This window comes from Drosophila eugracilis, unplaced genomic scaffold (genome assembly GCF_018153835.1).
Source record: "Drosophila eugracilis isolate 14026-0451.02 unplaced genomic scaffold, ASM1815383v1 contig_1197, whole genome shotgun sequence".
Taxonomy (NCBI): Eukaryota; Metazoa; Arthropoda; class Insecta; order Diptera; family Drosophilidae; genus Drosophila; species Drosophila eugracilis.
Genome location: NW_024571981.1, coordinates 4,110,842 through 4,137,554, shown reverse-complemented (window position 1 = coordinate 4,137,554; position 26,713 = coordinate 4,110,842). Strand labels below are relative to the sequence as shown.

At 41.5% G+C, this 26,713-nt stretch overlaps 10 protein-coding genes across 11 annotated transcripts; 5 read left to right on the top strand and 5 right to left on the bottom strand.

Annotated features, from left to right (window-relative positions):
- Nucleotides 1-1,411: 1,411 nt before the first annotated feature.
- Nucleotides 1,412-3,827, top strand: LOC108105692 (ATP-sensitive inward rectifier potassium channel 12). The gene is made up of 5 exons (XM_017212402.2): nt 1,412-1,905; nt 2,020-2,218; nt 2,605-3,000; nt 3,053-3,159; nt 3,340-3,827. Exons 1-5 carry the CDS (start codon nt 1,676-1,678, stop codon nt 3,734-3,736), a joined length of 1,329 nt encoding a protein of 442 aa, XP_017067891.1. The 5' UTR covers nt 1,412-1,675; the 3' UTR covers nt 3,737-3,827.
- On the bottom strand, nt 3,734-6,463 carry LOC108105690. Its single transcript, XM_017212400.2, has 4 exons — nt 6,020-6,463; nt 5,667-5,961; nt 4,752-5,602; nt 3,734-4,691 (listed from the first exon to the last, which is right to left on the bottom strand). The coding sequence occupies exons 1-4, from the start codon at nt 6,207-6,209 to the stop codon at nt 4,078-4,080; spliced, it is 1,950 nt and encodes a 649-aa protein (XP_017067889.2). The 5' UTR covers nt 6,210-6,463; the 3' UTR covers nt 3,734-4,077.
- A 140-nt stretch (nt 6,464-6,603) lies between these two features.
- On the top strand, nt 6,604-9,074 carry LOC108105691 (FAS-associated factor 2). Its single transcript, XM_041818205.1, has 3 exons — nt 6,604-7,051; nt 7,276-8,340; nt 8,434-9,074. Exons 1-3 carry the CDS (start codon nt 6,929-6,931, stop codon nt 8,638-8,640), a joined length of 1,395 nt encoding a protein of 464 aa, XP_041674139.1. The 5' UTR covers nt 6,604-6,928; the 3' UTR covers nt 8,641-9,074.
- Nucleotides 9,075-9,775: 701 nt separating this feature from the next.
- LOC108105708 (PRA1 family protein 3) lies at nt 9,776-10,793 on the top strand. The gene is made up of 2 exons (XM_017212419.2): nt 9,776-9,867; nt 9,926-10,793. Exon 2 carries the CDS (start codon nt 9,965-9,967, stop codon nt 10,586-10,588), a length of 624 nt encoding a protein of 207 aa, XP_017067908.2. The 5' UTR covers nt 9,776-9,867; nt 9,926-9,964; the 3' UTR covers nt 10,589-10,793.
- A 216-nt stretch (nt 10,794-11,009) lies between these two features.
- Nucleotides 11,010-12,207, bottom strand: LOC108105707 (RWD domain-containing protein 4). The gene is made up of 3 exons (XM_017212418.2): nt 11,993-12,207; nt 11,815-11,924; nt 11,010-11,596 (listed from the first exon to the last, which is right to left on the bottom strand). Exons 1-3 carry the CDS (start codon nt 12,098-12,100, stop codon nt 11,179-11,181), a joined length of 636 nt encoding a protein of 211 aa, XP_017067907.1. The 5' UTR covers nt 12,101-12,207; the 3' UTR covers nt 11,010-11,178.
- A 334-nt stretch (nt 12,208-12,541) lies between these two features.
- LOC108105688 (protein phosphatase 1F) lies at nt 12,542-14,297 on the top strand. The gene has a single exon (XM_017212397.2). The coding sequence runs from the start codon at nt 12,693-12,695 to the stop codon at nt 13,971-13,973; it is 1,281 nt and encodes a 426-aa protein (XP_017067886.1). The 5' UTR covers nt 12,542-12,692; the 3' UTR covers nt 13,974-14,297.
- A 633-nt stretch (nt 14,298-14,930) lies between these two features.
- On the bottom strand, nt 14,931-16,946 carry LOC108105687 (H/ACA ribonucleoprotein complex non-core subunit NAF1). Its single transcript, XM_017212396.2, has 2 exons — nt 16,683-16,946; nt 14,931-16,625 (listed from the first exon to the last, which is right to left on the bottom strand). Exons 1-2 carry the CDS (start codon nt 16,822-16,824, stop codon nt 14,992-14,994), a joined length of 1,776 nt encoding a protein of 591 aa, XP_017067885.1. The 5' UTR covers nt 16,825-16,946; the 3' UTR covers nt 14,931-14,991.
- Nucleotides 16,947-17,102: 156 nt separating this feature from the next.
- LOC108105689 (RUS family member 1) lies at nt 17,103-19,928 on the bottom strand. 2 transcript variants are annotated; one of them, XM_017212398.2, is made up of 5 exons: nt 19,668-19,928; nt 19,458-19,560; nt 18,321-19,111; nt 17,918-18,251; nt 17,103-17,856 (listed from the first exon to the last, which is right to left on the bottom strand). In XM_017212398.2, the coding sequence occupies exons 2-5, from the start codon at nt 19,522-19,524 to the stop codon at nt 17,795-17,797; spliced, it is 1,254 nt and encodes a 417-aa protein (XP_017067887.1). In that variant the 5' UTR covers nt 19,525-19,560; nt 19,668-19,928; the 3' UTR covers nt 17,103-17,794. The 2 variants fall into 2 exon arrangements, with proteins under 2 accessions (XP_017067887.1, XP_041674105.1); XM_041818171.1 differs by having other exon boundaries at nt 19,458-19,928.
- Nucleotides 19,929-20,220: 292 nt separating this feature from the next.
- Nucleotides 20,221-25,003, top strand: LOC108105696 (protein SERAC1). The gene is made up of 4 exons (XM_017212406.2): nt 20,221-20,663; nt 22,234-22,780; nt 22,840-23,533; nt 23,593-25,003. The coding sequence occupies exons 1-4, from the start codon at nt 20,584-20,586 to the stop codon at nt 24,654-24,656; spliced, it is 2,385 nt and encodes a 794-aa protein (XP_017067895.1). The 5' UTR covers nt 20,221-20,583; the 3' UTR covers nt 24,657-25,003.
- LOC108105698 (protein TIPIN homolog) lies at nt 24,832-26,184 on the bottom strand. Its single transcript, XM_017212407.2, has one exon. It carries the CDS (start codon nt 25,981-25,983, stop codon nt 25,063-25,065), a length of 921 nt encoding a protein of 306 aa, XP_017067896.2. The 5' UTR covers nt 25,984-26,184; the 3' UTR covers nt 24,832-25,062.
- Between the last annotated feature and the right edge of the window lie 529 nt (nt 26,185-26,713).

Genomic DNA, 26,713 nt, shown 5'->3' with positions numbered 1-26,713 from the left:
ATCAAAGTATTTTCTGAAACGAAATTGATAATTAGGTAAGGGTATTTCCAGTTCTTTTCTTCTTCCTATTTGGCTTTAAATTCGCATTATCAGAGCTCTTAAATCTGTGTTTGTCTCACTTGAGTTTGCTTATTTGTCGTTTCAGTGAGAGAACTAAAAACTGATACTATATTTCCTCAAAATAATCAGACAATTGCTTGTATGCGAGTCATTACATCTGGGGGAAAACTCAATGAGAAATGGAAAAATATTAACGCTATTGCTGTTGTTATTAATGAAGCGCTGATTATGTTTAATTCATTCTGACACTGATATCGCTTATGTTCAAGTGGGCGTTAAATTTGAGTTCTATTAATTATTGATTAGTCTTAGACTGCACTAGTGTTTAATATAAAGCTAAAGCTGATAAGAAATTGTTTTCCCATAATAATCTGTAGCATAAGAACTATTATCAATTTGTTTCAATGCGGTTATGGCTATAAATATATGAGACTAATTGTGTTTGATAACCTCGTTGAACTTTCTAAGCTTTTAAATGTGTTTTATAATGAATTTCTTTAAGAGGTGTTCACATATAATTTCAATTAGGAAAAAGCTTTCAAATTCAATAGATATTTGAAATTAAAAATTTTTTTTGTTCATAATATTTATTTCAAATATTTAAGTATTTGGTATTTTCAGCTTGTGGTAGATCTCACAAAATGTACCAGCCTAAAAGTAGACAATTCTTTTATTATCTATCGAATATCGTAATGCAAAAAATAAGCGTAATATTAAGAGCGATTTATTGCTAGATCTTATTGTTATGACTTATATTTCCAAAATATATATTCAGTTAATAAGCCAGAAATATTATATATTCGCATGGCTCTGCTCTTGACATTATATCACAATCTATTTAATAAAGATAACAGCATGGGGATGGTCAGTAGGTCGTTCACGTATCCCGTGCCTAAACTTTAAATTGCAAACATAACTAACATTTTCAAGTACAAGTAAGTAAATTAAAATTAAAAACTTAATTACTTAGTCGCCGTCCCAATAAACTCGGCGCTTTTCTTCTTACATCTAAGGCAAGGCATTCTGAAATTCAGATGCTTATTACAGTATTTAAAAAAAAAAGGCCCAGGGCTGCAAGATCGAAACCGATAGATTCGATCGATTACTACCGCGCCAAATTTAATCCTTACCGGATATCTTAGCAAACAATAATTGCTTTTTGCCAACAGACGCAATCAAGATTGGAACTGCCTTCCTGGCGGATACAGTGTACAATATTTTCCAGCCTTAGGACAATATTTGATCGTTCGCCAAATAAATGCTCTGATAACGGCTAAATTACACATTATATCATGGGGCACATTTTGAGGCCGTAATCTCAGCGGGCTGTCATATGTCTCACGAACGAGATAATAAATAAATCCAAATGCACATCTTTAAGGGGCAGATAGTACGTCTCCATGGACCCTCGACTTAGTCAGTGTCAAGCGGTCAGGCAATCAAGTTGAGCTCTCTCACTATATCTTCGCTATCGTCTTGGCTGCAGCCTAATTCAATTAAAATTAAAACGCAGATCTACGCGACCGAGTGAAATTGCCCCAAATTCTCGACAATTATAGGCCACACTCGTCAGTAATCTCGCATCTGCGTAGGCAGCAATATCTGAATCTCGGTCATGCAAGCGGACGCATCTCCATTGGGAGCTGCTGCCACGGAATCCCTGCCAATGCACCGATCCACTTCCATGCCAGTGAAACCCAAGCCGCTGGAGCAAAAGCCATTGCTTCGATCCTCCGAAAAGGAGACGGTGAATGCTACGGATTACTATCCGGAAAGTCCAGGTTTCGTACGTCGCAGAAAGTCCAAAACTGCCGCGGATCAGCTGGAAACACGAAGCGAACAAAAGTGAGTAATACTTTTGGTTAGCTTTTGTACTTCATATGGACATATATCTTTCGGATCATTGCTTAGAGAAATGGTATACTATTTTGTATCTAATATCATTTTAAAATTTTTTAGTTTCCCTTATACACACGACTGGGCCGGCAGCACAATAGAGCTTACGCCAGATGTGGGTTCGGGACCGGGAACATCATCATCGGATGGATTGAGACGAGGCCTGCATCGCGTTATGGAAAAGAATGGCAAGGAGAACGTTGTATTCCGTCGAATCCCAGAGAAGTCCTGGCGCTATATGAGGGATCTGGTAACTACACTGGTAAGATCCTGGTTCGGCCTCAAAAACACAACACCGTCTAAAGTCGATCCATTGCGATCGGATGTGTATAGCATAACGCCCAGCATTCAACGCCGGCTCGATGAACTGGCCAATGAGCCACCGCACCTAAGTCCTCATCTTACGAGGTCTAATCCTAACCAGAGCGACCGCGTCACATTTAGCATTTAGTTTTTAATGCCATTAATCAATCCATGACCCACTGAAATACTCATTAACAATAATAAATTAAACTTATTAACCAGCTCATATATCAACTTGCATTGCTAATATTGGGATTATATCTTTAACTTAGTATTGATATAAATAAGATGGGTTCATGTGTTCCTTTGGTAATACATAAAGGCCGTTTCTTTTAAATCACACAGATGGAACTAGAGTGGAAATATATGCTGACTTTGTTCCTGGGAAGTTACTTCCTCAGCTGGCTGCTCTTCGCCGCCCTGTGCTATGTGGTTTCATATTCCCACGGGGACTTCATCTTTGACCCTGTGAGTGGAAAACGAATGGGCGAGGGCGAGGATCCCTGCATTTATGGGGTAACAAACTGGGTGGCTATGCTCATATACTCAGTAGAGACACAGACGACTCTTGGATTTGGTGAAAAGTACGCCAGCGAGGAGTGCCCGGAGACCATCTTTCTGTTCGTAATGCAAATGATGAGTGCAGCCCTAATTGAGGGCTGTATGGTGAGTGTAATCTATGCCAAGACAGCCCGACCTGCCAGGCAGCTGACCAAGTTGAAGTTCAGCGATAAGGCGGTGGTAGGTAGACTCCGTCTCTAAGGAGAGTGCCTCTTTTAATTATCTCACGCAGATCTGTTATCGTGACGGGCGCCTATGTTTACTCTTCCGTGTGTGTGATCCCCGCGAGCAGCAGTCCATTGAATCAAAAATACGGGTCTATATTATCGTGGACAAACGGTGAGTCATTTGAAATCACTGATCTCTTAGCATATCTAAAAATGAGAAGAGTTCTAGTTCTTTAATAATTACATTTAACTTCGAAAGCTAAGTTAACTTGACCTACAAGTTAGATAACACTTGCATCTAGATAAGACTTGCAATTACTATGATTTCTCACCTTATTTATTCCGCTGTCAGCACGCGCGAAGGTGAGGTTATAAAAACTCATTTGGAACTGAAACTGGAGGGAAATGGGGAGCAAATTATTCTCTGGCCCGATTTAGTCTGTCATTATATTGATGAGACGAGCCCACTTTTCCAGTTTACCAACGCGAAACTCTTCAATGCAGCCCAATTCGAACTCTATGTGTCCATCGTTGGCACATCGCCGGCTACTGCCCAAATTACGGAGACCAAGACTTCTTATCTTCCGAGAGAGATTTTCTGGGGCCAACGGTTTGTTAACATTTTATTTTATGATGACCAGAACGAACGCTACTTCGTCGACTACGAGAACTTCAATACGACCATTTCAGTGGACATGCCCATGGTGCTGCCAGCAAATGATCACTTGAAACTGGAGTACAGAAAGTAAAAGTGTATAAAAGTATAATATATTACAAAAAAAAATTAACTATCGCTATAAACATTTGATAACATTATAATAAAGTTTTGTAGAAAACAAATTAAAAGATTTTTAAAGGCCGTATTAGAAATGCATTAACATTATTTTCTATATAGGATCTTATATCTCAGACTTAACTGCAAAATTCTTCACTTATACATTTATCTTCATATATTAACTTAAATTTCTTTGACGCTTTGCGTATTTCAATAATGTTTCTTGGGATTCAAAAATAACAACTAATTAGATACAATACCAAGAATATTTAAATAAATAATTGAAACATTAAAAAGATGTTAAAGTACTAAAGTTTATTCTCCACAGGATTCGGTTTGCTCCTGCTCCTGATAGAACTTCACCTTAGCTCTCAACATTTCATTTTCATATTGTAGGCGCGAAAACTCTTGCATGAAGCTATCTCCTCGGAGGAGTAAGGCCAGGGCGTCGCGCATCTCTCTTGTGTTTTCCATCTGCTGATTCATGTAGTTTGTCATCTTGGTGGCTAAATGTCGCTGATTGAACTGGGCAATGTATTCCAGTTCCCGCTCCATCTGTCCGCAGCGTTGATCTACAAACTCCTTTAGCTCGCTAAATTCCCTGCGCAAGTCTGCATCCATTTGTGCAGATAGTCCGCTTGATGATTTTGCCAGCAACTGCTGAGGCTTCAACTGTGGGTTTGAGGATAGTGGTGTGACATTTGCATGATGCGGCGTACTGTTCCTACTGGCCGAAAGCAAACGCAAACGACGTTTCAATTCGGCGTCCACTGGCGGGGGATTCTCCTTGTCACTCCCTGCACCTGTGCTACTGGCTTCAGAAATATTACCCAACTGTTCCTCGCTGTGCTCATCGGTCTCGGCAATTATCATGAGCTTTCCCTCGGCAGAGATGTTGCTCTTATCCTTGAGTGGGCCGCTTAATGCCTCTGTATGAGAGCAATACTAAACTAGAGAAATAAAATAATTTAGCCTGAACAGTAACTCACGTTGAAGTGACTCCGTGGTGGAACTGTTGCAGGAACTGTCCACCGAGCTGACACCTGATCCCACTGGAGGGCAAAAACTCTGACGTTGGGCAGTTTCATTGTGAGTCGGCTTTCGATTAAGGGTCTCCCAGTCAAAGCTGTCCCTGTAAGAAGAACCCAACCGAGTAGACATGCGATCCACAGCCTTCGGACCTTGGGCATCTAAAAAATCGCAGAAGGAATCCCTACGAACACTTGCAGAAGCCGCCACGCCAAAACCGAGACTGGCTATACTGTTTAGTTGCTGCTGGGTGTTCAGCAAACTAGCGGCAATTGATTTTCGCAGCTCATCACTGGAAGAACGTTCTACACGAGGTGCTTCGGTTACCAATTCAGTTGCATTTCCTGAACTATTAAAGCTGCCATTCTGTTGATTTATTCCGCTTGGTATAGGCACAAAAGCCACCCGGGTCACTGCCGCTTCGTGTGCATTCCTCACAGCCAACGGAGCAGTTGTGTTTCTCATATCATAGGCTATCAATTCACCTTTAAGGTTTCCAGCACACAGGTAAGTCCCACATTCACTCAGTGCCACCGTTGAAAGCGGATGGGAGTAGGACAAGCGATCAGTGGAAGCCTGAGCCCTATTCCGTCGGATGTCGAAGATGTTTATTTTGCAATCGTAGCCCACGCTGACCAGCAGCGCAGGCTGGGATGCACACATGCTGATGTCCCGGCAGGGAGCACTGTGCGCCTCGCTGGCGTGAAAGACCTTCCGCATGCCCTGCACATCATACACGGTCACGGCGCCTTTGTATGAGGCGATCGACAGGTGAAAACGCTTGCTCGGATGAAAACGTACAAGAGTGGAGCTGAAATTATATACATTGCAACTCTAACAGAAATATTGAACAGGATTCAGAATGTTTAACTCACTCGCCATCTATGGTAAAAGTGTTAGTCTTCTGTTTGGTCTTGGTGCCTAGAATACTAATATCCCCGCCATCGCGAACGGCGGCTATATACTCATCGGTGTTGTTGTAGTCCATGTAGAGAACAGTGCTCCTCTGCGGATCTGCCGGAAACCGGTGGATCAGCTGCGCTGTCCGAAAGTTATACAGCTTGACACAACCGCTCTGGCCCACGGCAATCTCCTCCAACGATTGCTTGGCACACGCCACACAGAAAGCATTGTCGATGGTCAGTTTCCGGACACGTTGTATCTCGGGTCCTGTTTAGTGGACATATTATTAATTGGGATGAAATGTGGATCCTAACCTCTTTGTTACCCCTTCCTTCCTTCTCCTTGATTCGCATGACCGCTAAGCCCGCCATTTTATCCACCTCGACGAAAACCCGCCGCTGGCCATTGAATTGGAAATCCGTCGGCTCGGAACTTTGGTGAACATACTCAGACTTTGTCTCCAGATCGGCGAAATCGGAGAGCACGGTCTTCTTGGAAGTGGAAATCACATACATTTTTTTATTTCTGTTGATGTTTTCAAAATTCAAATTTGAGTGCTTCTTGCTGGCGGAGATTAAGCTGCTAAGTGTGCCCGTCGCTTGTTACTAACGAATTACCAAATAGCAATTTTGGTATTCGTTTTCAGTGGTTTTACAAAACATTAAAGGAAACATATAAAATCGAAACGTACAATCGGTTTTCTACACCATTTTGTAACATCCGACATAACTTTCAATAATACCAATTTTATTGTTATATTTTATTTATTTACAATATGAAACGTTAGTTAGTTTAATCTAAATCCAATTTGCAATAAACTGAAGTTAAGTTGTTCGTTGGGTGTAGCTGTGGCAGCCGTAGTGTGAACGCCTCGGCGAGTGCGGTCGCACTTGTCATTCACAGCCAAATTCATCGGATCATTGGCAGAAGGGCAAGAAGAAGAGCAAGCAATCACCTGCGAAAAAGAAATAAATTGCCAAGAAATGTTAAAGACCTTGTAGTGCGGCTGTTTGGCGTGCGTTGAAATGATTCCTGGCGACCAGTAGAAGCATTTAGTGACCACGCAACTCATCCCCCATCCCCCGCTGCAACGGTTAAGCCACTGGACAAAGGCCAGCCTACAACAACACCACAAAGACAGCCACGGCTTATTGGCACCCACACAAACACACACGCACACACTGCGTAGAAGGCAACAACAACTGTGAAACGGAGGCCTTCAATTGCTGGAAAAATGGAAGCGGACGGACTAACCAACGAACAGACGGAGAAGGTGCTTCAGTTCCAGGATCTCACCGGCATCGAGGACATGAACGTGTGCCGCGACGTCCTTATCAGACACCAATGGGATCTCGAGGTATGCATATGTTTATGTGCCCAAACAGTGACGGTCGAAAAAGAGAGACACGTATGATGCCACTATGGCATACAGTGCAAACTCAAATAGTGAACCGTTAGTGGGAAAAAAATAAAAAATTTTATGGCCTTATTAAGGGTAACTAAGTCTAAAATTAAAACATAATTTGGCTTAACATTTAGATTTCTAGTTCTATAAAATGTTTTCTGCATATTTCTTTACAGGTTGCTTTTCAGGAGCAGCTGAACATCCGCGAGGGTCGCCCCACAATGTTTGCTGCTTCCACGGATGTACGAGCGCCCGCTGTGATTAACGACAGATTCCTGCAGCAGGTGTTTTCAGCCAACATGCCCGGGGGAAGAACAGTGAGCCGGGTGCCGAGTGGCCCTATACCCCGCAGCTTTACAGGGATCCTTGGCTATGTGATCAACTTCGTTTTTCAATATTTCTACTCCACCCTGACGAGCATCGTTAGTGCGTTTGTAAACTTGGGCGGTGGAAATGAAGCACGCTTGGTAACAGATCCGCTGGGCGATGTAATGAAGTTTATTAGGGAGTACTACGAGCGGTATCCGGAGCACCCCGTCTTTTATCAAGGTACCTATGCCCAGGCCCTGAATGATGCCAAGCAGGAGCTACGTTTCCTTATCGTCTACCTGCACAAGGATCCTGCCAAGAACCCTGATGTGGACTCTTTCTGCCGCAACACACTATCGTCAAGATCAGTCATTGACTATATAAACACACACACCCTGTTGTGGGGCTGCGACGTGGCCACTCCGGAGGGTTACCGGGTGATGCAGTCGATCACGGTGCGCAGCTATCCACTAATGGTAATGATCAGTCTTCGTGCAAACCGCATGATGATCGTCGGTCGCTTTGAGGGGGATTGCACACCTGAAGAGCTGCTGCGTCGCCTTCAGTCAGTGACGGCCGCCAATGAAGTGTGGCTAAGTCAAGCTCGTGCTGATCGCTTGGAGCGTAATTTCACACAGACTTTGAGGAGACAGCAGGACGAAGCGTACGAGCAAAGTTTACTTGCCGACGAGGAAAAGGAGAGACAGCGCCAAAGGGAACGGGATGCAGTGCGGCAGGCGGAGGAGGCCGTAGAACGAGCACGTCGCGATGTGGAGCTGCGCAAGGAAGAAATAGCCCGGCAGAAGATCGAACTGGCCACGCAGGTGCCATCGGAGCCGGCTGTGGATGCAGTCGGGGCCATTGCAGTCGTTTTTAAACTGCCTAGTGGAACACGCCTTGAGCGCCGCTTTAACCAAACGGATTCGGTGTTGGTAAGCTAAAACTGATTATGATTACTCATCAGAGAGTTTACGAATTGCTCATCATCGCCTTATTGGTTTCTTTTTAAATTTTTTTTTTTTTAGGATGTTTATCACTATCTCTTTTGCCATCCCGATTCACCGGATGAGTTCGAGATCACAACGAATTTTCCGAAAAGAGTGCTCTACTCGAAGGCGGACGTTGATGCCGCCGAGGGTGCTGACAGAGCCAACGAGACGCTGAACAAGAGCCTCCAGGACATGGGACTGAAGAATCGCGAGGTGCTGTTCGTAAATGATCTGGAAGCGTAACCAAGCACCACCTACCAAATGATAGCATCATCGTGTTACCAGCTGCAACGCATTACCAAAACTTGAACCAAGTTTTATGTAGTCGTAGTCAACGTCCAAGTCGGAGGATAAACAGAGAAACTATTCCTAATTTAATCATGAATATTATTATAAATAATTGTTTAACAATGTTTTAAGTTGATTCTCTTGTAATCTACAAACCACCACCCACCCGTTCCTCCTTTAAACATTCACACATAAGTAAAAGTCTTTTCCAGAATAATTTCCAAGTTCCACATTTTTAGTTTCTTTTTAATTAAGAATTTTTTGTTATGTTTAGCTGTACTTATACTTCCGTCTATTTAACCAAAATAGAGCCAGAGTCTTGTTAGTTGACAAAGAGTTTGAATTTAACCTGAATGTGGTCGAATGAAATAAATTGAAGTTATCAATAATCATTTTTAAGCCAGAGCGTTCAATTAAATATGGAACATCTTATCACGAAAAATATAGATGTAAAAATATTACTTAAAATTAAAAACACAGTTTTTGAGTGACAAATCAAAATAAATCTACCTTTGATTTGTCAAAACATTCCGTTTGTCTCTCTCTATTAAACAATAATTAAGGGCTAAAAAATATCATAATTAATTTTCCATTTCAATTGGTACAACTGAAAGAAATAAATTAAATCTGAATTTAAAATATCGTTATCTATCAGCTTTGTAATAAATTTAATTACTTGCATGGCAACGACATCAATTGGATTTATCGATTTCTCATGGTGATGTTCCATTTTGATTTTAGCTTAAGCACGACTCACGCACTTGAACTCCGAAGACATATAAATGTGACATAAAACATCTATTAAAGCTTTGTATATGAATTATCTCTTATTTTGAATTAGCAGCAATAAGTTATAGATAGGTAAGTTAAAAATATCCGCTAAATTATAATGCTTATTTTTGGCACTCACGGCATATATCACGCTCCCATCTCAGATTGAAATAGTCATTCCTTGTTAGTCAGCACGGATTGTCACGACTTTTTCACGTCAAAGTTGAAAATCATCGATTTACGCTGGAATTTCGAGGTCCCGAGGAGAATAGCGACCAAGAAGAAAACTTTGATTGGTTCACCGCCGACGAAAGAACACGTCTGATTCCCGAGAAAAGTGGGATATCGGGAAACTCTAGGTTGCGGCCGAGGATTCGGCAGTTGACTTCCAATCTATTCAACGTGGAGGAGGTTCGCAACATCGCACGCAGCATTCGCCAACCGAATTACCAGAAGTTATTCCAACAGGAACAAGAACGACAAAGACATCCGTAAAAATCCAAAAACCATGTCAGCACCTTCTACTTCCGTGGGCGATGCTGCTGCCGCTCTCTCTGGTAATCTTCAGTTGCCGCCACTTCGTACTCTCGATGACTTCATCCTGGGATCGGCCCGATTCCAGCTGCCCAATCTCAAGGATAGAGAGAAGTGGGGCAATCGAGTGACGAAAAATCTTTTGTACTATCAAACCAACTACTTTTTGCTCTTCCTTACAATCTACGTTTTGATGATATTCTTCAATCCTTCAAAGATTATTACTGGTCTGCTGGTTCAGGCTTTGATAATTGGCGTAATATGGCAATTCTTTAGTGGCAAGTCAAAGAAGAACTTTATTGCCAGTCGTATGACCAGAGGAAATGCTAATGAAGCCGAACAAAATGCCCAACAGAAGTGGTACATCCTAGCTGGAGCCCTCCTCGGAGGATATCTTCTCCTACATCTTCTAAGCGCCGTGCTCCTGACTGCATTCACCGTGCTGTTCCCCGGTTCGATTACCTTTATCCACGCCTCTCTGCGATTGCGAAACATTAAGAACAAGCTGACTAACAGCATTGAGAGCTTTGCTCCATCAACGCCAATGGGCTCTCTGTTCGATGCGCTAAATGTTAGGGCCGAGGGCGTGTTCAACTAGGCCAAGCCTACGTACATATAGACCCGTTTGTCACAACTGGAAATAACGTTTTCATCGCTAGTTATCCCTATCAATGTTGATCTTTGCAAAACAAAAACCCTGTATTATAATTCATTTAATCTTTATTTTTGTATAAACTATGATTTTATTACCAATGCGTGCAGCTATTAAAAATGTCAATAAAGTTCTCACAAGAAATTCGCTTCATTTTGTGGTTAAATGTATCTAATCTTTGAAGGCCAATCCTTAAACTAGTTATTTCTGTGCTACTCAAAAGTATAATTCTTATATAATAGGCAATTTTATATTTTAAAATTTTTTATACTGTTTGATTTATCAACATATCACTTTCTTTCTGTTAATGATAGCTTACCCAAGAATCCCACAGATTCAGCCAATTGATAAAACAAAACACACATCATTAAATCAAAAGTTATAACCTTTAATAGTTTTTTAGCCAACATAATTAAGTTTTTGAGATGGACAAGCAGGCTGTAATTTGCCATTATCATCATATTAATAATAGTATTGACTTTTTATTTCGATTTTCATCTGTTTCGCTATTTTCGTCTTCTTAAGTGGCTAGGGCTTCAGTTGTTTAGTGGATGCAAAGCTGGAGGGTTGGATGCAGCTGTTTCGGTGGCAGTGGCATCATCATTCTTTCCACCCGTCTGAGATAAATGCTTGACAAGGTCCACCCAATCCCAGCCACGTTCCCGATCTCCTTTGTGATCGGATCGTTCCCATTGCCGGCGCTTTTGCGCCTTGGTCAGATGCTCCTTTTTGGGCTCTTTTTTCTTGGCATCCGCATCGGGATCGGAGATCTTGAGAGCACCCACGCCATCATCCACACTTACTATGGTGGGAGCGGATTCGGGCTGGGCAGCAGTCAGTTGCTCCAGATTGTCCTTCAGGCATTCAAAGAGGGTGTAGGTCATGCCACACCCCAACCATTGAGTAGCTTCCGTACTCAGAGCCGTTTGGATTTCGTCCTTAACAGCGGGCAGTCTGAAAAGAAACATGAGGATGGAACAAAGGATTCACTTACAAATGTAATTTCCGCTATAAAATACTACAACTTTTAGTACAATCACATAAAAGGATTATGCAAACTATACTACGCTAGTTAAACGAACTGATATATGGATATGGATATATGGATGTTCCGTTTAGAACTCTAAACAAATTTCCTACTTCAAGTTACATGAAGATCCAAATCCACTTACAGATTCCTATTGTAAAATGTGTTCATATTAATCGTTGGGGCCTCATCTGGATAGTTCTCACCCCATTTCAGCTCCACCAGGAAGGATTTGTAGTTGTCCTCTTCACCATACTAAATTTTAAGTTATTCATTATGAAATTAGAATAGTTGCGTGTAGTTTTTTTATCCATGTGGCTTACTTTGTATTGAAATGTGACGCTGTCTATTTCTTTAAAGTTCGTATCGCCCTCGTAAATGGACTGCAACGCCTCCCGTTCATCTGTTTGCTGTTCCAGTGGCGTGGACATTTTATTATTATTATATATATTTAAAACTTATAGATGTTATTTAAGTGTTTGATCATTTTTTGTTAAAAGTAACACAAAAATCAAAAATGGTTTTGCAACAAAAACAAAAGCAACAGTCAGCTGGCACCGGTAGTAGGGTGACCATAGTTTTTATCTAAATATAAATAGTTTCCACCTTTACCTGCTCATTTCTATTGAAGCACTTTGCATAAGAATTGAAATTTTCAACTAGTAATATTTAAGTTACTAAAAATGTTAAGGTTAATATGACTCCTGTGCACATAATAAATATGTTTGCTTAATATAGAAAATATTTCAATTAAATCCGTAAATAAATAATGTAAGAAATAGCGATGGTGGTGTGAACAATCTGGATGCATTTAGATACTCACGGGAAATCTCCCACTGTTATCGAACCAGTACAGTTCAGGCCGCAGAAAAAAAGAACGCAAACAATAACAACATAAAAACATAATATGCGAAGTGCGCGGGTGAATCATCGTTGAGCAACAATTAAAGTTAATTAACACATGATTGTGCGACGTCATTAGCAGTGGCAACAACAACTGGGGCACACGACCTCGTAAAAAGTATGTCTAAGGATGCGATTCCCGCGTCGGAATGTGCGCACCTGGTGGAATTCAAGAGATTTCTTGCAACTACGGCGGAGAAGGCAGCAGCCGTAAGCGAAGAGGTGCCTAACCGGAGTTGTGTAACCCGTACGACCAGTGACACATACAAAGTGTCTAGCGAGGAACGTCATGCGGAGTTGGTCTCGGCCATTTGGAATCAGCTAGCCTCTCGAGGATGCCCGGAGCAATTCCGGTTGAAACTGCTCCACCGAGCTACGCAGCAGATTGAACAGGATCTATGCTTCGCCAAAGAGTGCGAGGTGACTGGGGAGGGTCCGCCGCAGTACGATCTTCTCAAACTGCAAAAGTTCGTGGCCAGTGAGTTGGAGAAATTTCTTCTGAAACTCACCGACAACTCGGAGGTGGATCGCCTTAAGGATTTTTCTGATGAGCCTGGAGACTGCAAAGGCCATCAGAAGAAGGAACCCCTGCACACATCTGCCGCTGTGAAGAACAAGCCCCGGAAAATGGAAGATCGAAATGTTTGCCTAGAACGATTCGGAGAGATATATGAATTGCAGGACAAAAACACTCGATTCTTTGGTGTCTTCGATGGACACTCGGGCTCTTTATCCGCTAGCTATGCCACTAGCCAACTTCCTCAGCTCCTTGCCGATCAGCTCAAATTGATTTCAGATCATTCTACTTCCGCCCCAGACTTTTATCGAAACGCCTTTGAGTCGTCGTTTTTGCTGGCGGACGAGCGTTTTTCACAAAAGAAGATCACGAGCGGCACGACCAGCGTTTGTGCATTGATCGCTAAAAATCAACTTTATATTGCCTGGGTGGGTGATTCCAAAGCACTTTTAGTGGGCAAGAGAACCCAACTACAGCTGGTGAAACCTCACAAGCCAGAGAATCCAGATGAGCGCAAGAGAATAGAAACAGCCGGTGGTACAGTGCTCCATGCCCAAGGGCAATGGCGGGTAAATGGTATCTTAAATGTGGCGCGCTCTATTGGAGATTATAGTTTAGAGGCAGTGATCGCTGAGCCAGACTTTGTGGATGTGCAGTTAAATGAGGCTCACGACTTTCTTGTCCTCGGCACCGATGGTCTTTGGGATCATGTCCCCGAATCGTTTGTCATTGAAACCGTTTACGAGTCCCTGGCGGATCCCACAACGAAGCTGGACGACATTCCCAAACTACTTATAGAGGCTGCTAAAGAGCGAGATTCGCAGGACAACATAACAGCGGTGGTAGTCTTGCTCAAACCCCGCCATCAAATCGAAAACCTTTAGAAGTGCGAGACTGGTGAATTGGAAATCCAAGCAGATTTTTTTTTTATTGTTACCAGTATTGGAATGGGTTAATTTGTACAAATTGAAAACAGTCTAGGATTCGTAGTAGCAAAAATCTTCAATAATCTCTTTCTGCCTGGGATAATATAAAAATCATATCAAATTTTTATTATTCAAGTAAAAAAATCGTGCCAAACATTTTAAAATAATTCAAAAATGCAATATTAGTTTGATGTTAACATGCATATTGAAGGAATGTAATGAATATATCCCATTTTTAAAATATAATTGAACGTTAAGAGACGTTCACCGTGATACAACGAATATTTGGTATTACTAATGAAAATATTTAATTAACCTAAAGATTACTTTCGGAATCTACACTTATTAATCAACGAAAATTAACCCGGCCCGCATTGTTTTTTCGTTTACTTTATTGTTATATTGTAAATAGCTTTGGAGCGAATCCGATTGCTCCTACCTTTATTGTCACATTCTCACGTGCCTACGTGGTCCTGGAAATGGATGCTCCCTATCCTGGTCCACTTGTTTGGTTGCTCGAATAAGCTCAATCAAAATATTTTGTGGTTGCTCAACAGTTGAAGAAAATTTTAAGAAGTCTTGGCTTAAGGCATATTGTTGTTAGCCCGGATATACATATATACAAAAAGTGCACATGTACGCACAGAAACATGTTTATATATATATTTTAGATCAGCCTGCTTATTTATACACATTGAAGGTGTTTTCGGCCACTTAGTGCTTCCTGCTGTATGATAATAAGCAAAGCCGGGTAAACATACATCATAGACCTAGTTAAATACGTACATATTTACACCTGTAAACAATATTTAATGATCCCACACAGATTAAGTACCTTTTTATACAAATCTAATGAACCTTTCATGCATTTTATCGAACAACCCAAAAACACATTTTTAATGATACACACGCAAATTAATTAAGAAAATTTTTTATTGGAATAATAAAAATAATTCACAGAATTGTGTGTTACTCCCTAGTTGGGAGGCGGTTGTCCCTGATGGGGCTGGTTGTTCGGAGGAGGAGGGGGAGCAGCGAAAGGCGGAGGTGGCGGGTACATGTGAGGGTACATTGGTGGCATAGCGTAGGGCATGCCATAGCCATAATTTGGAACTGGGAAGGGCATTCCCGGTTGTTGTGGATGCATATTGAAATTGGCAGCAGCCTGATGATAATTCTGGTAGTAGTTGGAGTGCCAGCTTCCCGGATTATAGCTGGGATGGTAGTTATATTGCTGATCTCGGGGTTGATTCTGATTGTTCTGCGAAATGGTGGGTCTTTGACTCTGCCGGAAACTCTCTCGTTGACCACGACGTCCTCGCTGACGAGGAGTGGGGGCCACCGAAGAAGCCTCTGTGGCAGTTGTTGCCACCGACGTTACCGTGTCCACTGAGTCCGTAGAGTTGGTACGATCCCTTTGACGGCGTTTTCGCTGTTCTTGCTTCGCTTCTCTTTCCTCATCATCATCAGAGTAGTCTATGTAGCGCGGAGGTGGTTCCACATCGTGCTCCCATGAAGCATCCGAACCTCGTACTTGCATTAGCTTTGAGAGGATCACAAACTGGGTGTGTTCGGTTTTCGGAGCGCAATACACAACATCGCCAATTTGTATGCCTCTGTCTAGGATTTGTTGGTTACTGTTGAATCGAACGCAGTACAGTGGATCTGACACCTGGCCCAAAACATCGAATACTTGGCCCAGGACCTTGCGACCCTTATCCAAAAATAAAACAGTGTCCAGATCGAAAAGCATGGAATTCGGCAGTACGGAAACCAAAACGAGTTGGTCTACAATAGATTGAACCTTACCCAGTTCTACGCATTCATCCTCGGGTACAGTAATCTCTAGCTGATGAATGGGTGGCAACTCATCAAGGAGCATTTCTCCACGAACCTTTGGAGGTTGGCGACGGCGAGATCTATCCCCTGTGGCACCATCCTCATCTAAATCTTCGTCATCCTCATCGCATTCCACTGTGTTGATTCTTTTGTCTATCTTTTTGCGAAGTACGGCGAGATATTCTCCTTCGGAGTCGGAATCGGAGTCACTGCTGCTACTGCTTTCCGAGCTTTCGCCTCCTGAGCTAACAGTCACGACTGGACGATAAGCAGTGGAGGAGGCCGTGTCTGTAACTGGTACTTCCACGACTTCGTTGTCACTATCCTTAGCTGGGGTTACTTCCTCTACATCAGAATCATCAGCGTCGGAGCTGTAGGCAGCCAATAGACTAAGGCCACTTCGCTGATGACTTGGGTTCGGTTCTGGAGCGGGATGTAAGTGAGTATTTGAATCTTTGCGTGCTGTAATAGATGCTGCTTCGCCTGGAGCGACTGCCAGAACTTTCTCAGAATCTGTCGCTATGGTCTCCGCTACTGCAGAAACATCACAGTCCATTTTCAGTTCCTCAATGGGGCTTTCTTGAGAGAACGCAGCTGGGAATGTTGTACAGTCCATTCCTACAACCTGTTGCTCCATTGCAACGCATTCAACTGAATCCGGAACCTTTTCCTGTCCAGAAACTAGTACATTCACTTGGGTTGACTCATTTGTCGACTTATCCTTTACTTGTTGCTCCATTGTTTTTGGTTCTTCGACTGCATTTGAGGTTTCTGCATTTAGATTGTAAATATATGATTTCGTTTATCATGTAAAGCTCATAAGTTTACCTGTGGGCGTTGTTCGAACCTTATCTGTTGATAAGTCTGGTGCCACAGAGGTGTGTTTTTCGGTTTCAGTAGGTGTTTCGGCAGTTTGTGGGTCTACGATTGAAGCCAAAGGTTTCGCAGCCGTTGACTGCTCGTTTTCCATATTTTGTTTAGCTTTTATTGTCAAATTATTACGTTTTAAGCAATTGAAACCAAAAAGAACTAAACTGAAACGCACGTTGAATGCGCGCACGTGTTGTCTTCCACTGTTCAAAACACCATTCACATGAAACGAAATTATTCTACAATTCCTAGTGAATGGTTAATATTTACTATTCGCGGTTTGTGCATATTTAAAATGCAATTTAATGTTTACGTATTTTTTTTGTGTATTACATTTTTTTAAACCATCATCAAATTATAAACCAGTCAATAACTATGTAATTTTCTTAAAATTCCGTTTACTTTTATTCATTTGTTTCATAAAATCTTTTTTATGGTGAGATGGTATGCACATAATTTATATATTGCATTAATTGGAAAGCATTATTGTTAAGCTAATATGGACGCCAACTTATTCCGTAGTTATTCGAAGCTAATAATAAACATAATATTGCACATTTTGCATAAAAGCTTTAAACTTTGTACACTTTTTTTCCAGAATGCAATTGAAGCTGGGTTTTTTCGTAGTTCGTTGTGAGATTTTTCATGATTATAATCTAAAATGTACAGTAGGCTCTCGAAATATCGAAATGCGCACTTACAATAAGTCCTTACAAAATAGATTGTGATTCTTTCCATTTACCTTTTTAGACCTATTAGCATCTAGTAATTGAAATAATGTCTTCCGATAAAGTCATGGGTAAAAGCAAGGGTAAATGTCTTATCAAATGTCTGTTACAAAAATTACTTTGTGCTAAGGCAGAGTTAGTTGGAAGATGTTCAAGTGCGAACGAGTCTCACAAAGCTAATTCTAGGTAATATCAATAGCACTTAATTAATATCAATGTTTTCGCTCAATTGTTATATGGTAACCATGTGAGATATGTGAGAATGATAATGAAGTCCGAATAAAATCAGTTTTTCAAGCATGCAAATTAGATAAAAGTCAAGCAATTAAAGTAAGCATACTCCTACACCTTCCAGTCCAATCGAAATTCGTCGACTAGTAGCAAATGCTGATGGATAAGCCAACCTACAATTTGTGGAAAATATATTAAAGGTTTCTAGTATATTAAAAATAAACTTTTCCTTACCCTCTTGCTGCGCTAGCGCAAGAAATTCCTGCCACTTGGTTTGTATGTCCCAATACTTTTCCTTTATCTGGTTCCTATCTCGCAGATAAAACACAGCAAAGAAGTAGGCCTTAAGCACATCCTGCGGTCGCGTTTCAAAGTGCAGATAGACTCCTAGACATTTTTTTGTCTCTGCGATAATGAAGTGCTCATGGGGATCGAAGGAGGAAACTATGTTTTCAATTACGCTGCTGCTCTTATACTCATCAATTAAATTTTTTACGCTGAGACCCAGCTTTATGTTTAGAGACACGGAAACAGTCTTTCCTACTGTAACCCTTTCCATGGCGTTCACCTATAGATAATTTATTATATTGACATTAACAAAAGATGAAAAATTGGAAATAACATATGATTTAGTAACCTGCTGTGGATTGAGCATCCTAGATGATCTGAAGAACTCCTCAAGCGTAATTAAATATCGCGACTCGTTAAAACTCCGCAAGCAAACTGATCTAACCGCTTTGAGGTTGGCGTAGAGATGCAGGCTGACTACTATGTAGAAAATGGTGTACAGGACCGCCTGACTCTTGATGAGCGTGAGGAGATATAGTCCCACAAAGGAGGCCACCAAGTTCACGCATGTCTCCTGTGAACTATCCTTAGAGGCTACATCCGCCAGATTGCCTCGCAATGCATGGTGCTGGGTCAAAGCCGATCTTGTAGCACCTCCGGCCACGCCCACAATCGCTTTGAGAAGTGTGGAACAGCAAAGGATTTGTGTGCTGAAATGTGGATACTTGGGAAGCACGTAGATCTCAATTCCCATAGCCAGATCGTTGAGAAAATCTGCACGCAATCGCCATTTCTTTGAGTCCACATCCAATTGGGAGCCCTGCCACCAGGCGAACACTATACGACCGACATGTCCGCTGCCCTCCTTCATAATCCAGGTGACCGTGGCTGAATAAGCATTAATGTTCTCGCTGCCAACTCCGATTCCCTGCATGATTGCATGAGTGCACAAGGTGCTACAGATGGTGCTGCAAAAGGCCTGAGCCGTGTCCCAAATCTGATACGCCGCATAGTCCTCGCTTACACTATCCGGATAGCCCTTGGGCAGGAAGACCTTTTGCAGCACTCGGAAAAGCAGAAATTTCTCCTGTATGACAAGTTTATCGCCACGCAGCGGGACCCTTACGATGTTGCTCTGATCTGAAGTTAGGATTTTAGAGAGGACATTTAACTGATATCTAATCTAAATATATTTTTGTAATTTTAATATATATTTTTGTATTTAATAAATTTAAACCTATTTTGAATCTAGAGACATATAGGAAAGCTTTGTTGTTCTAAAAAAAAAACGAACTCAACGTGGCAGATTACCAAATGATTTGGTAATAGTAGATAAACTCTTATAAGAACAATCGGGTTAAGTCTATTTGAAAATATTTTGTTAATAACACTTTTAAAGGTTATTAGCATTAGCTTCAAAGTGTTTAGCTACCATAGGAATGAGGGTCTGCAAGGCTTGATTTGTTGGTTTGATCGATTTGCTCACCTGCTGGCGTCACATAGAGGATTTCCTCACCCTTCCTTCCGTATTGCTCCCGAAAATGGATTTTCATCTTTCCCGTGCGATTATCTTTTCGGTAGTGTGCCGTCTGGAAATTAATTTTTTTTTATTTGCTCGGGGCTGGCTGGCGTTTTCCCTCGAAGTTGTTTATTGGGGGCCTAAATAGCAAAACACCTCCCACCTGGAACAACCCACCGCTTTTTATTTATGTCCGACGTCGGGCTGTCTGTCTCACGCGAATAATTCAAGAAAATCCATTTAATTCTCGGCTACCGCAACTAAGCTCGAAGTAATCAATGAACGCGGTGTTGCAAAGCGAACTCTAGGAAATTTTACAAACAAGCTTAGGGCGCTGTTTCAATTAAATAAAAGCAACTAATTGTAGTTCAAAATAAATATACCCCAAAAAGAATTTCTCCCCACGCCAATGATTTTTCCGGATTCCCTCCCCCTTGTGTTATCAGTCAGCTGTGCGAAGAACGCGCTTCGCAGTGAATGCTGAAAGAGTGTTTTTATCGTTCTCTTAAACAGGTCACACAAAAAATTTAATATTTGAATCGGGCTTAGTTGTAAAATGGCAAACACATCAAATGTATTATTGCTTTTCACATTTGATATTTATTTAATAATTTAGTGATTTAAAAAACTGTGAATAGTTAAAATATCTTATCTCAAATATCTTATAGAAAACTATTATAAATGATACCTACCTGTGATTTTCTCACCCACACCCTTTCCGCTATCAATCAGCTGATCGCTGTGAACAGCGTTAGGTTAGCGGTATTCGGGTCACATTGCGCAAACGGTCTCACCAACGGAAAAGTTTATAAAAACAAATGTCCGAATAGGTTCGCCAGCAATAACAGCTCAGCAGTGAAAACAAAAAGCACTAAACAAACTAAAAACAGTCCAAGTGACAGCTATAAAGCCAAACAACAATCGGCCCTAGTGATACAACTAGTAGGGGCTAACGTGTGATACAATCGTCTAAATTTAAAGTGTGAAAAACCGAGCAAACTTTTGGCAGTCGAGTGGAAAACAAATTCCGTTGGTGTGTGCCGAGTGCTACACAAAAAACAAAGAAACACCAAAAACCACCAGAAATCAGGCGATGTCATTGGAGGATCTTAAGTCCAAGTTGCGCCGTCATTCGAAGTTAGTGGGCCTTGGAGGAGTGGGCCTCCTTACTGCGTAAGTAACTCGAAATCACGCGATATCAACACAAGAAAACCACAACAAACCCATAGCTAAACCAGCTACTACAAAAACAGAAAAATAGCAGCTCCAAATCGAATAATAACTGAAGAATTTTAAATCTTAATTTATATGAAAAATTTAAAGATTTTTTTATATATTAATATTTGTGTATATCATATAAAATTATTACTTTAAAAGTGGCAACCAATAAACCAAGACCGATTTTCTTCCTGCGCAGCGGTAAAGAGCACTTTAGGAAAACACTTTCCATTGAGAAACTTACACCTTTTACAGAGATTACTATGATTTAGGGGGCTCGTCCGTACACGTTTTCATTTTCTTGTCCCACTTTATATGGCGCCACATGGCCATGAATAAGTCGTACGATGTAGATATACTATATAAATAAATATATCGAGAAAAACAAAAACAACCACAGATCTTGTTTTCCGCATTCCCTGTACTAAACAGGCGATGTCGCATATGTGACGTCATTTGTTTACAACAAAATACGGGGTGATTAATCAGGCTGTAAGCTGAAAACTGGTCACAAAATTAAGGTGTGTAGTGGTGTGATTTTAGATGAAAAGTTGATAAAGCTAAACCTAAAATTTATTAAATGGATTAAAGGGTTGTTATGGATTTTAATTTGTTATAAATAAATAATAATTTGTATTTTTGACCTATTATACCTATACTTGTAAATTTAAAAAATCCCTTTTATTACTTGTTTTTTGTAAATATTTTGGGTTCGATGCAGATTCATAAGACAAGAAACATCTGTAATAATTAGATACTGTTTTCAGCATAAACTTATATCAAGCGAAAGATTTTTATTAGAGTATATCCATAGTCTTATAAAAATCCATGTTGCCTGACTCTTTTCTTAGCAAAACACGATCAAAACAAAACGTACGATTTTGTAAAAGTGAGATAGCAAGCTGATGAAGTTTTTTGTCTTGCCACATCTTCTTCTTATTCAGCGTGTGCGTGAACAGCTGTTCAAGGCCCCCACCAAAAAAAAGAAAAGCACTGTGAAAAAAATATTCCCAAAACTATTAAGGCGCCATTTTAGTGCGCAGTTTAAAATCATTTGTGAGAACCCCCCGGGAGTTATAGTTTGCCTTATCAAAAATGATAATATTCTTGTGCTTCTTGTTGTTTGTTTAGGAATTTTTCTATATGGCGCGTGTTTTCGACTTTGGGGGTAAAAGATAATAGGTGATAGTTGTTTTTGCAAACTATAGTGACGCGCCCACTTTCTAAAAATAAACAAACTAGTCTTCGGTTTTTTGTTGTTGTTTATCTCGTTTATCTCAATAACAAATAGTTGGCAGCAATAGGTGTTGTTGTTATTTAAGGTCAATTAGTCTTCAGCAGAAGAACAACAACATGAGAAATAAAACGGAAGTTAAGACTGATAAGATTGGAAAATGATTTAAATCGGAACATTCAAAAAGCAAAAAGGGTTTTGATCAAAACAAGTTGTTTAATTTAATAAACAATCAAAGTACTTTAAAATATATTGTACATAAGAAATGATTTTTAATATTCTCCATTTCAGTGCTGGTTTTCTGCTGTACGAATCACCACAGGTGCGCAGATTCCTTTCTCAATATGTCGACAAGAAATCCCCGGAGCTGGACAAACGGCGCGCCGAATACATATATATCAAGTATCACATTTACCGCGAGTCTATGCGCAAACTGAAGCAGAAGGAGGAGGACGAAAAGAAGTGGATAAGTGTGATCATCAATCCGATTGGAAAATGGTGGAAGGCAGCGAAGCACTCAGTTGCCTGGAGACTGCTTAATATTGCCCAAACTGGCAGTCAGCCGGAACGTCTTAAGGCAGTCCAGCAGCTTATCTGCATGGACCACCTTAAGGACTGGGATTTCCGACATCTGGCGCAGATCTGCGATGCCCGCACAGCAGTTTCGTTGGCACGATGCAATGCCGACACCCGCTGGTTCATGCCAGTCCACCGTCGCGGCTGCATTAAGAATCCCAAAATGCTTCTCTCTGAACTCCACGTTATGTTGGCCAGGCTGCGACCTATGCCTTGCGTAGACCATTTCTTCAGCAAATACTTTCCCGAGCAGGATCCCATTGTAAGCTGATTTCTTTAGCCACTTTGGTTCACAACTAAATCAATACCTTTTATTTGCAGGAGGACATTCACGAATATTTGACCCAGGAGCAGACCATTGTTCTTTCCACTGCTGACACGGATTTGTTGAAGGAAATTATCTCTTTCCTACATCACATTACCAAAGACCCCGAGGCCTCCGCCAGACTTATCCGAGATGGAGGCCTTGTACATCTCATGGAGCTCCGAAAGATATTCAGCGACGACAACGAGACCTTATCAACTCTCTGCAAGGTGCTGGCCAATATGTCTCTGGTGCCCGATGCTGTGGAACATTTCTTTTCTTCTGGTTGGGTAGGAGCCCTTGCCGAATGGCAACAGTGCCCCGATCTTCGTTTGCAGGTGATCTCTGCAAAGACTATGGCCAATCTGGATTACGATGATCCAAATCAGTGCACATATCCACCGAATGTCTATCCGCTGCATCCGCGAGTTCGCACTCGCAGGAAGCCAAAGGCAGATATCGTTTTTGTCCACGGTTTGCTGGGTGGAGTGTTCATCACCTGGCGACAGCGAGATAGGAAACCCACTGAGCTAGGTCTGTATGGAAAGAATGCATTCTATACCAGTGAAACGGATGATGTGTTTCTGGTGGGCGAACAAAAAAGAGTTAACGGCAGCAAACAAAAAAAGGAGCAGGGCAGGCCATTAGTTTCCACACAAGCCGCTGAAGCCAAAAATGGCAATGTAAACCAAAAGACGGAAGCAATTAAAGGTAAATATAAAAGTAAACTCTAGTTTGTTATAAACTAATCCTCCCCTTCCCAATTACAGATCCTGTCTTAAAGGCTAGTAAGAAAGTGGAAGAACAACGGTTGAGCATCAGCGATGCTGCTACCATGGAATTTGTGGAGACTCTGCGAAATGAAGCCGAGTTGGACTCAGACTGGGAGGTGGTCCATCCAGATGTTCCGCTAAATGCCAACGAAGAATGCGTCGGGAAATTCAGTGTTTGCGGAAGTGAGTGGCGCAACCAGGACACCTCTGAGGAGTACACTAATTGCTGGCCCATGGAATGGTTGCCAGATGATTATCCAGATTCCAGAATTCTTGGTATTGATTACACTTCAGCGGTCACAGAGTGGTCAGCGAATTTCACGAAATACTGCCCCTGTGAGAAGGGCCAGGGTCACATTGATGTAAGGGCCAGCACATTGCTTGACAGGATCTCAGCCTCGGATGTGGGCAATGATCGTCCGATTGTTTGGATAGGACATTCCATGGGCGGCCTGCTAACCAAGTTGATACTGCTTAAATCCCTGGATTCCCAGGAACCGAAAGTTCAACAGCTTGCCAAGAATACCAAGGGCATTGTATTTTTGGGAACCCCACACCGAGGTTCGCCTATTGCCAAGTGGAAGCAGCACATGCAGATGATACTCTCGCCTTCAATTGAAGTCAAGGAGATGGAGGAGAATTCGCCAAAACTGTTGGAGATGCATCGACGCTTTATGGGCTGCCTGCATACATTGCTGCGTCACGTGAAGGTCGTCAGCGTCGCTGAAGGTTCGCCAACCATGCTGACTTCCTTCAAGTTTCCTTTGCGCATTGTCACGGAGGAGTCCTCTAAGATAGATTTCGGGGACTTCTATCTTTTGAAGGATGACCACTTGAGTCTCTCCAAACCGATTTACAGGCAATCATTTCTATATCAGAGATTATTACATGTAATTCGCGAGGCTATCAAGGAGAAATCAGATCCTAAAGATCAGGATACTCAGTCCCAAGTCACTCCAACTCAAGATGCCGTACTTATGAATATCGTTGCTGTATTGCTGAAGGGAGCGAAGGGTCTGTTTGAATCACTGCCCAGAGTGGCCCTAAAATTTAGCACTTAGGTGTGGTTAAAAGCCCGCTACACGCCAGTACCTTAATAGTATCCCAATTAGTCTATTAAGACTTGTAAAGTATTTCTCCAAACGGAGCTGAGCTTTAAGTGGGGGTTTTTTGCTTTTCCACACAACCCATCACACTCATGACCACAGATCCTTGTAAATACTTTCGCACTCCATATAGTTTCTTACAACCAAATCCTAATTTATTTTTCTTGGTCTACGACTTAAGCCTTTAAATAAATATAATCGTTTTACACTATTAAGAATGTCTTTTTTGTTAATGAAATTTAAATTGAAACTGTAATAAAATTTCAACATATACTTCAGAATATATTTACTTTTAAAAACTATCCTTATAAAAATTAACATTCATAATTTAAATATTTATTCGCGGCCAGTTCACATTCCATTAACTTAAAGTCTCCTGTTGCTGCTTGGCTTTTAGTCGCTCCTGAGCCAATCTTCTGTTCTCGGCAATCCGGGCCATCTGTTCGTTGGACAATTTTTTGGCCGCCGGCGTTGGTGGCTGTGAATGAGGCAGCGGCTTGCCGTAGTCACTTGTGTCCAGCGAAGCCAAAGGAGCTCCATTCCTGTCAAAGGTAGGAGCCGCTGGAGCACCATTTCGGTCGAAGGTAGTAGCATTAACTGCGGTGTACGGAGTAGACATCACCGCATTGCCACGGGAAAATGAAGGAGTAGTCATTGTACTGTTGCTGGAGGCAGTGGACATTTTCCGTTGATGAGGGGTACGTGGCGCTAACCTGGATATGGCAATCTGTTCGCCCAGCAGGGCGTCAAACTCATCGAAAGGTTCATCGCCTGCTCCGCCTTGATGCTCATCTTGGGCCTCATCCAATGCTTCTGCCTCGTACGCACTCAACTCCTCGAGCTGACCGAGACGATATCGTGTCATGTGCACCTGAAGTGGTTTTTTCTTACCCAGTCGCTCTATATTATTGAGCACATCATCAAAGGTGTATGTGGGATACATCCGATGACCCCAGTGCTGCAGACGTCTCAGCACCTCGTCGAGATCGGTTTTTTCATAGCCCTTTCCCTTGAACTTGATGTCCTTAAAGTAGTTCTCGATGGTCTGGATACCACGGGGTCCTCGAAGAGTTTCGACCGTTAGCCGAGGCCGGGGATTCCTTACTGCTCTCTTTTTGGGCTCTACTTTTTGGGCATCTTGGTTACCAGGTTCTCCGGCATTTTCTTCATCTTCCGCAAACAGCTTTTCGCCTTCGTCATCGCTGGGCAATTGGTTTGGATCCTCATGCAGGTTATCATTAAACAGGTCATCTACACCATCGTCACCAAATAGGGACGCCATGAAGCAATGTATTAGGTTTCCAACTCAATCACAACAAAAAAAGTAACAAAATTTTGCCGCCATTTTCTTCTTCTTCCAGGTTTTTCATTCACTGGTGACGCTTGCATAATTTACAGAGCTGCCAACTGAAGTCCTCTTTGTTCTTATAGTTTTCCGATTATATAACATTTTGGACCTTTTTAAAGATTTTTTTATTTAGTTTGTAAAAATTTTTATGAGTTGATGGCTTATAAAGCGATTTGCACAGCCGACCGGCTTTTGCATTGGTGGCAATTCACAATAGAGGTGGGAACGTGACATGTTTTCCAGGCACGAGGCAGCAGTGGAAGAATCCAATATTAATTTCTTTAACGGAGTATATATTAAACGATTATTATTGCTTAGAGAGAAATACAGAAATATATGTAATATCTTAACTCTTGATCGTTAATAATGGTTAATAAACTTTTGTATATAAATTAGGTTTCAATATTAAAATATTTTTAAAGATATTATGTATAAGAGATAAAAGGAAGATATATTCAGTTGAAATATTCAGTTCACATTAAAAATACGATGATATATAATATTCTTTGTGTACTAGGTTGCCTCAAGCATATTTCCCCAGTAACGTAGTACATAGTTACATTCATACATATACAATACAATACATATGTGAGTAAGCTGTACAGTTTCGAGCCAAAACTTTTTGACGTCGTGACTTTCGTGCCCCGGATCAATTCACGATTCG